We start from the raw sequence: 9,378 nt of genomic DNA, 5'->3' as shown, positions 1-9,378 counted from the left end.
AGAGGAAGATTCGATCAACCTTGACATTTAACTTTCTTTAATAATGCTCACTGGTAATTCTCACTTCAGGCTTTAAACCTAAATAGTAGGGTGGCCCACACTTATATGAAAAGCAAAAGTTTCGAAAAATGCCAAGTCTCACCTACTGATTCAGGAAGTGATTTTCTATTTGTTTTGCTGTAAGTTGCCGGGAACCGACGCAGGTGCCCAATTTGTTCGATACTCTATCGATTTATACCATCAATATGAACTTTACTGAGCCTTTATTGTCGCTTTTTGAAACTTTATTGGCGTTGGAAAGCAACAACCCTAAAAAAATTAAGTCTATTTACTAAGGTGGCCCACAGTTATATGAAAAACAAAAATTTCGAAAAATGCCAAGTCTTACCTCCTAAATCAGTTGTTTTGGACTCCCAGAAGCTACGTTAAAAATTTGAGCAAAATCGATTGAGCCTAAGGGGGCGGTCAAAATGCTTGAAGTTTGTATGTGAAAACTTGGCCAAATGTATGCAGAAATTTTATGTTTTCGAATTTTGCCGCTAGGTGGCGCTGTAAGCGTTCAATGATCAAACTCTTTGGTATTATTCTAAGTGACTATATTCCAAACAACTTTGTCGAAGACCGCAAAGTGATCCGACGGCTGTGAAAAAAGTTATACCCCAGTATCGAACAAATTGGGCACCTGCGTCGGTTCCCGGCAACTTACAGCAAAACAAATAGAAAATCACTGTTTACAACAAAACACTGTTTACACGCAATAAGGTATCTGATTCAGATGGAAGAAGTGGACTAAAACGGTCATTTCGTTGTGAATTTAGGTAATTCACATTTTTGTGCACCTGTAGGGCCGGGTATGGGGTCGAAAACCCTATCTTTAAAAAATACCACATACTTGTTTTGAGTATTGACAAGTACTGATGTGTAATTACAGGATGATAAATGCCTAATAACACTAACAGTAACCTTCATTTTAAATGATAAACGCCGATCATCAAAACGGAGACGAACAACTCAAAAGAAACTTAAAATAACCCTCGTATCAACAACATCCAACGGCAGCGATCGTCTTTTCTTCTTGAAACACTTGAAAAAACACAAAACTCTGACTGCATGAATTTTTGTCGCATGTCTAACCTACACAGGAAGAAATTCTGAAAACTATACTTGACGTAAATATTAAATTTTACATAAAATAAATTTTTGCACGCAAAATTGTAAGCAAGTTCCATACTGCAGACAACCTGTAATTTTACAATCCGAAGGAGAATTGTGTTATAAGCGACAGGCCCGTGAACAGATGTGGCGCCAAGGGAGGTGTTAACTACGCCTGGTCGACCCGATCTAATTCTACACCACTGTGTAACACACACGGTGGTGATCCAGTGACTGTATGCGGGACGTCCAACGTGGTGGCAAAGATACAATAGACTGTCGGTTTTCAATCATATTACATCATTGCTTGCGAATTGTTTAGTAGTACGTTGCCGCTGCACATTATGTAATCTTTTTTAGATATTAATATTGAGCCTATCTAACTTAATGAATTTATTTCCTAGAGTACGCCATAATTTCTACACTTGAGAGTGAATTCGGTTTCAATTAAGATTTGTTGGGTGATACAGTTTCGAAGGTGAGCATACATATGCTGTATAAGATTAGGTGCAATTTGTTGACATTATAACTTGTTGCTATATGATTAGGAATTAATAGTTGAGCAAGAGGCCTGCAAGTTAATCCTAGAAAAGACGTTGGCTGGTATAGTTTGAAAGGTAATTATTAACATTATCCGCAGCACTTGAAAAAGTTTAGAGAAGGCCTAAAGTTTATTAATAAATACAGGGGTTCCACAATCGTCCGACAAGGGACACTGTTGCGAGAGTTACGATCTGAGGCTGGATCACTAAGAGTAAGCTCGTTATGATTACGCAGAGGAGTAAGAATGCTAATGAATTTGTATTTTTAGGAATTTTATAATTTATCCCACCTTGAGAATAAATTCATTGAATTTAGGTCCAGTATCCTCATTGCCTTCGCAACATTTTATAAAATTCTCTTAAAATGTCGAGACAATCAGCGGCTGTTGGAACGAATACTGATGGAACACCGCTACCTGGCCGCGTCGATGGATACGACCATGGAGTTGCAGGGATCACGGCCAGCGGCTCGAATAGTACACCTTCTGTTGCCATCGTACCCCCTCCTAGCACTGGATTCAAGGTAAATGTTGATGTTGCCAATAATAACGTAATCGGAGTAGCCGGTACAAGCTCTGGAAATCCTGTCAATATCGGTCAAACAAACACCATTGTCAACGCCGGTACCGCGAATAACGTTAGAAGGAATCCGTTACGCGAAGTTCGTAGGAATGTAGATTATAGGTGTCAGTTGTGTGAGATACGTGACAATGAAGAAATGGTGCAGTGTGATGGTTTCGATAGGTGGTTTCACTTCGTATGCGTTCATGTGACGGAAGACATCGCCAATGTAAGCTGGGTGTGTCCGATTTGCAAAGCTTCTTCGTCTATCGTGCCCCCCACCAATGCCGACCGCATAGCTGATAGGCAGCGAAACGTAGCCTCCCAAAGGAAGACCACATCATTACGGTCGAACAGCAAGGCCAGCTCAAGAAGCGAAGCGAGGCGGTTAAGAGAACTGGAGATGAAACAACTGGAGGACGAGTTTGAGTTAGAAAAGCGTTTCTTGGAGCGAAAGTATAAGCTTCTGAAAGAGTGTGTAAGCGAAACATCGTCTGTGACTGAGGAAAGTGCTGAAGGAAAGCTATCGAAAATTGAAGAATGGTTAGCCGAAACAGAGCGTCACGGTGAGGCCGAGGATTCTGGATTAGTAGCGGAAGTGGCAAATGAGCAAACCCCGAACAGTTCGGGCGAACTCGAGGAGCACCACGCTCTGGAGGTCCAGCGTAATCTATATCCATCAATTCTCCGATCAAACCGGTGCGACCAACGCCTTTCGGGAAATTTACCCTTTTCGTCGGTACAGCAGCCGATTCAACAAGATCATCAGGCTGCGTTTGCGTCCACGCGTCCACAGTACAACCGTCTCTCGCAAGGAGTGCACTATGCGAACAGCACCCAGCTGAATGCCGTTCACACACTTCGACAGAACGAACGTTGCCATGTTGGAGGTAACCAGGGACATTCCGTCTACCCTCAGAGTCAACCGAGAGTCGTGCTTTCGTCGCAACCAGAAAGGCAATGCGGTCAACATTCCAGAGAACTTCCAGTTGGACAACCATTTCGCCAACCGTCAGCTAGGAGAGAATTTGTCCCGGCGATGAATCCAAATCAAGTGAGTGAATTTGTTCCAGGTCAACGTTCGACACCAATTAGATCAGCTCAGCAGGATTCAGGTTCACCAGCGTTGGATGACGAGACCGTCTGCATCCTCAACAGAAGTCAAATTGCAGCGCGACAGGCGGTGTCCAGGGATCTGCCAGATTTCGATGGCTCATTAGAGGACTGGCCACTGTTTTATGCCATGTTCAACTCGTCTACGCAGATGTGCGGGTTCACAAACGAGGAGAACATGCTCCGACTACGCAAATGTCTCAAAGGGAAAGCATTAGAAGCGGTGAAATGTGAGTTGCTCCATCCGTCGAACGTGGCGGATATTTTATCGACGTTGAAGATGTTGTACGGCCGGCCAGAGGCAATCATCCAGTCGATCGTCAAAAAGATTAGACATTTGCCTCAACCGAATACAGATAAACTTGAGTCACTAGTGAACTTTGCGTTAACAGTGAAAAACATGGTCGCCACGGTTAGAGCTTGCGAAGTCAACGACTTTATTTTCAATGCGTCACTTCGTTACGAATTGATCGAACGCCTTCCGGCAACTCTGAAGTTAGATTGGGCAAGGTTTGCTCGGAATTATGCAGATCCTAATCTAGCGGACTTTAGTACCTGGTTATACACCATAGCTGAAGACGCAAGCACCGTGATGGCTACTTCAGGCCAGGAGCAAAGAACTCGAGGAAGTAAGAAGGATGGCTTCCTGAACTTCCACTCCGAATCGGAAGAGAACGATGAGAATGCAATTCATTCGCCGAGCAAGCTGATATCTGCTTCAACTCAGAGCCCCATCAGAGAACCGTGTTTGGTGTGCAAGGGAAGTTGCCCTGCTATTGCCAAGTGTAGCAGATTTGTCGATTTCAACTACGAGTCGAAATGGGCGACAGTGAAAGAATGCAAGCTTTGCCGCAAATGTCTACGAAAGCATAATGGTTCCTGTAAGCAGCAAAAGAAGTGTGACACGAATGGATGTGCATTTCTGCATCATCCCCTTCTCCATAAACCAGATATCCAGAACTCCAAATCTTCTGGATCGTTATCAGAGCCGACTGAACCCGAGCCAAGCTGTAATGTGCACCAAGGACAGTCTGCAGTGTTGTTCCGCATCGTCCCGGTCATACTGTACGGACCAAAGAAGACGATACAAACATATGCATTCATAGATGACGGATCTGAGCTCACCCTTATTGAGAGCACTCTTGCCGAAGAACTAGGTGTAGAGGGGCCCAAAAAGTCGCTATGTTTGAAGTGGACTGGTGGAACACGTAAAATTGAGAATGAATCACAGCAAGTCAACCTAAAAATATCCGGAGTAAACAGCGAAGCGACAAAGTTCGATCTTTTAGGAATCAGCACTCTATCCTCTCTACAGATTCGTCCTCAGACGATGCTATTCCCTGAACTGGAAAAACGATTTTCACATCTTAAAGGCTTGCCCCTCGAAACGTATCGGGAAGTCAGCCCACGACTTCTAATTGGATTGGACTACGCCAATCTCGGGCACAGCACAAGGAGCCGAGAAGGAAAATGGAATGAGCCTATCGCCGTGAAAACTCGTTTGGGGTGGATGATCTACGGGAACTGTTCTGGAAAAGCTGATGCTGTTGCATATACAAACTACCATAGTGTGCAAAAGTGTGAATGTAATCAAGAATTTGATGACAGTCTCCACAAGGCTATGAAGTCCTACTTTTCGTTGGATAGCATGGGAATCGTCAAACCAAACAAGCTAATTCTTTCTCAAGAAGACCAGCGGGCACAAGCGTTGTTAGAGTCATTCACACGTCGAACGAACAATCGCTACGAGGCCGGCCTTCTCTGGCGATACGACAAAATTAGGCTGCCAAACAGCGAATCAATGGCTGTTAGGAGGTGGAAGTGTTTGGAAAATCGGATGAATAAGGATCCAACTCTAGCTGAGGCGCTCAAGCAAAGGATTAATGAGCATATCGACAAGGGATACGTTAGAAAGCTGACTTCCGATGAAATCAACGAACCACATGCACGAGTCTGGTATCTACCGGTTTTCGCAGTTGTAAATCCAAACAAACCGGACAAGATACGGGTAGTATGGGACGCAGCGGCTTCTGTGCATAACGTTTCCCTAAATTCTGTTCTCTTGAAAGGACCCGATCAACTGACGTCGCTTTTATCTGTACTGATTAGATTTCGTGAGCACCGAGTAGCAGTTTGTGGTGACATTAAAGAAATGTTTCATCAAATACAGATACGCAAAGAAGATGAACATTCTCAACGATTCCTGTGGAAGAATGATGGTGAAAGTGAACCCAGCATTTACGTCGTTCAGGTATTGACCTTTGGTGCTTGCTGCTCTCCAAGTATTGCCCAACATGTGAAGAACAGCAATGCAAGACAGTTTGAGCAAGACCATCCAGAAGCAGTCGAGGCTATAATCAAACGACACTACGTCGACGACATGCTCATTAGTGTGGAAACGGAGGAACAAGCTGTAAATCTGGCCCAAGAGGTGAAGGAAATTCACGCGCACGGTGGCTTTGAAATTCATCACTGGATTTCTAACTCCACAACAGTTCAAGCTGCACTGACAGAGACGGCTTCAAACGAGAAGAATTTGGACATCGGGGAGACAGATACAACCGAAAAAGTTCTCGGGATGTTTTGGAACACATCAACTGATTGTTTTACATACAAAAAATCATCCAGGTATGACGAATACTTGTTGTCAGGCAGCCGCCGACCGACCAAACGTGAAGTACTTAGAATACTCATGATGATTTTTGATCCAATGGGCTTCATAGCACATATACTGATGTTCCTGAAGGTACTCTTGCAAGAGATTTGGAGAACACCTGTCGGCTGGGATGATCCCATTGAAGACACTCAGTTCGAAAAGTGGATGACGTGGTTATCCGTCTTTCCTAAGATGGAAACGATTGAAATACCGCGCTGCTACCGAAGTGTGACGTCAATTCAAGCGCTAGTTGAAATGCACACATTCGTTGATGCGAGTGAGAACGGGTTTGCGGCTGTTACCTATCTACGATTCCAGGAGGGAAATATTGTCGAATGTGCACTAGCGGGAGCAAAGACCAGGGTAGCTCCGCTAAAATTCTTATCAATTCCACGCTCCGAACTACAAGCAGCTCTTCTCGGTGTTCGGTTGGCGGACAGTATAATGGCATCTCTCTCAATCACGATAAGCAAGCGACATTTCTGGACAGATTCCAAAGATGTTCTCTGTTGGCTGAAATCTGACCATCGCCGTTACAGCCAATTCGTTGCCTTTCGGGTGAGTGAAATTTTGGAATCGACCGAGATAAACGAATGGCGTTGGATTTCAACAAAACTAAATGTAGCCGATGAAGGGACAAAGTGGTCAAGACTGCCGGATCTATCGTCCGACAACCGTTGGTTCCGTGGACCAGATTTTCTTTGGCACGACGAGGACTCGTGGCCAGTCTCTCCCAGTTTTGGGGGTTCGACGGTTGAAGAGCTACGCCCACACCTTCTTATTCACACAACCGGAGCGGAGCCAATAATCGATCCACACAATTTCTCCAAGTGGTCTCATCTGCTTCGACGAACCGCTTACCTCTACAGATTCATCGGAAACCTAAGACGATCCACTAAAATGGAGCCACGTTTCAATGGTCCACTAACTCAGGAAGAGTTCGTTAAAGCTGAAAACTACTTGTTTCGCCAGGCACAATCAGAAACCTATGCAGATGAAATCGCTGTTCTGACTACAAATTGCACCAACAGCTCATCGAAGCGAATCATTCGAAACAATCCATTATTCCGTAGCGCTTTCGTTGACGAAAACGGAGTTATTCGGATCCACGGACGAACTCAAGCATGTCCATTCGTCAACCGTGATGCTGCCAACCCTATAATACTACCGCGGCAACACCGTATTACATGGTTAATCGTAGCCGACGCTCATGAAAAGTTTAATCACCAGAACCACGCCACGATCATCAACGAGCTTTTGCAGCGTTACCGAATTCCTCAAATCAAGGCTACATATCACACGGTTCGTCGAAATTGCCAATATTGCAAAATCCAAGAGGCAACCCCGCAAGCACCATTGATGGCCGACCTTCCTCAGTCACGTTTAGCAGCTTTCAGTAGTCCTTTCACCTACATGGGAGTGGACTATTTCGGCCCAATGCTAGTCTCAGTTGGTCGTCGCTCCGAGAAACGGTGGGGGGTTCTCGCCACATGCTTAACCACTCGCGCCATTCACTTGCAAATCACTCACACACTGACAACCGACTCGTGCGTTATGGCAATCCGGAACATCATGGCTAGGAGGGGAGTTCCCGCTGTCATATACAGCGACCGTGGAACCAACTTTCAAGCTACCAGCAAGGAACTAAAGTTCGCAATGCAGCAGCTCGACCACGACCGACTTGCAAATGAGTTCACTTCAAGCCACACTCGCTGGTCTTTTATCCCACCTCTTTCGCCTCACATGGGAGGAGCGTGGGAACGGTTGATCCGTAGCGTTAAGCAAAATCTTGCTGTGTTGCAACCCAGCAGACTACCCACCGATGAAGTTTTACAAAACGCATTCATAGAAGTGGAGAACATCGTGAACTCTAGACCACTAACTGATATTCCGGTAGACAATGACGATTCGCCCGTGTTGACGCCTAACCACTTCTTGTTAGGTTCAGCAAATGGCCTGAGGTCATGGGTTCCATTTGATGATAGTCCCGTGACCCTCCGAAACTGCTATACCCAGTCCCAAGCCATGGCAAACGTATTCTGGAAGCGGTGGTTACGAGACTATCTGCCAACAATTACACGAAGGACCAAGTGGTTTACACCGGTCAAACCAATCACCGTTGGAGATATCGTCATCATCGTTGACCCGAAGTTACCCCGAAACTGTTGGCCAAAGGGCAGAGTCATTGCTACGCACAAGGCTCCAGATGGTCAAGTCCGTCGTGCCACCGTACAGACTGCGTCCGGTGGAATCTACGAGCGATCAGCAGTATCGTTGGCTGTTCTCGACGTCGGCGTTAGAGGAAATACGCAGCCCGGGAGTCCATTGCGCATTTCGGGGGGGACTGTTAACTACGCCTGGTCGACCCCATCTAATTCTACACCACTGTGTAACACACACGGTGGTGATCCAGTGACTGTATGCGGGACGTCCAACGTGGTGGCAAAGATACAATAGACTGTCGGTTTTCAATCATATTACATCATTGCTTGCGAATTGTTTAGTAGTACGTTGCCGCTGCACATTATGTAATCTTTTTTAGATATTAATATTGAGCCTATCTAACTTAATGAATTTATTTCCTAGAGTACGCCATAATTTCTACACTTGAGAGTGAATTCGGTTTCAATTAAGATTTGTTGGGTGATACAGTTTCGAAGGTGAGCATACATATGCTGTATAAGATTAGGTGCAATTTGTTGACATTATAACTTGTTGCTATATGATTAGGAATTAATAGTTGAGCAAGAGGCCTGCAAGTTAATCCTAGAAAAGACGTTGGCTGGTATAGTTTGAAAGGTAATTATTAACATTATCCGCAGCACTTGAAAAAGTTTAGAGAAGGCCTAAAGTTTATTAATAAATACAGGGGTTCCACAATCGTCCGACAAGGGACACTGTTGCGAGAGTTACGATCTGAGGCTGGATCACTAAGAGTAAGCTCGTTATGATTACGCAGAGGAGTAAGAATGCTAATGAATTTGTATTTTTAGGAATTTTATAATTTATCCCACCTTGAGAATAAATTCATTGAATTTAGGTCCAGTATCCTCATTGCCTTCGCAACAGGAGGGTTTTTTCCCAGTTTCGGCAAAAGGCGGAGGGTGTATAAAGCGTCGGTGATGGGGAGGGTTAAACACCAAACCCCAACCCCCCCCCCCCTCCATCTGTGCACGGGCTTGATAAGCGATAGAGGTAAATGTTTTACAGCGAACTTGATGTTTCGCTGTATTGATTTGTTACAGCGAAGCCTCAAGGACAAGGTATTTGGAGTACATAGCTAAAAATTTCTAGAGCACCGTTTTTTAGAGCTGTTGAACCGGTTTGGATGAAAATACATCACGCTAATTGTTC

General features: G+C 44.8%; 1 protein-coding gene across 1 annotated transcript; it reads left to right on the top strand.

Moving 5' to 3' along the window:
* Positions 1–757: 757 nt before the first annotated feature.
* LOC134290662 (uncharacterized) lies at positions 758–9,112 on the top strand. Its single transcript, XM_062857841.1, has 3 exons — positions 758–1,769; positions 1,840–8,823; positions 8,894–9,112. The coding sequence occupies exon 2, from the start codon at positions 2,059–2,061 to the stop codon at positions 8,479–8,481; it is 6,423 nt and encodes a 2,140-aa protein (XP_062713825.1). The 5' UTR covers positions 758–1,769; positions 1,840–2,058; the 3' UTR covers positions 8,482–8,823; positions 8,894–9,112.
* Positions 9,113–9,378: the final 266 nt, after the last annotated feature.

This window comes from Aedes albopictus, chromosome 3 (genome assembly GCF_035046485.1).
Source record: "Aedes albopictus strain Foshan chromosome 3, AalbF5, whole genome shotgun sequence".
NCBI lineage: Eukaryota > Metazoa > Arthropoda > Insecta > Diptera > Culicidae > Aedes > Aedes albopictus.
Note: the sequence above shows the minus strand (reverse complement) of the source record. Positions and strands in the feature narration are given on the sequence as shown.

Bases quoted from the DNA above. Each gene is read 5' to 3' on its own strand.
- LOC134290662 (XM_062857841.1), top strand. From the start codon at position 2,059: ATGTCGAGACAATCAGCGGCTGTTGGAACGAATACTGATGGAACACCG.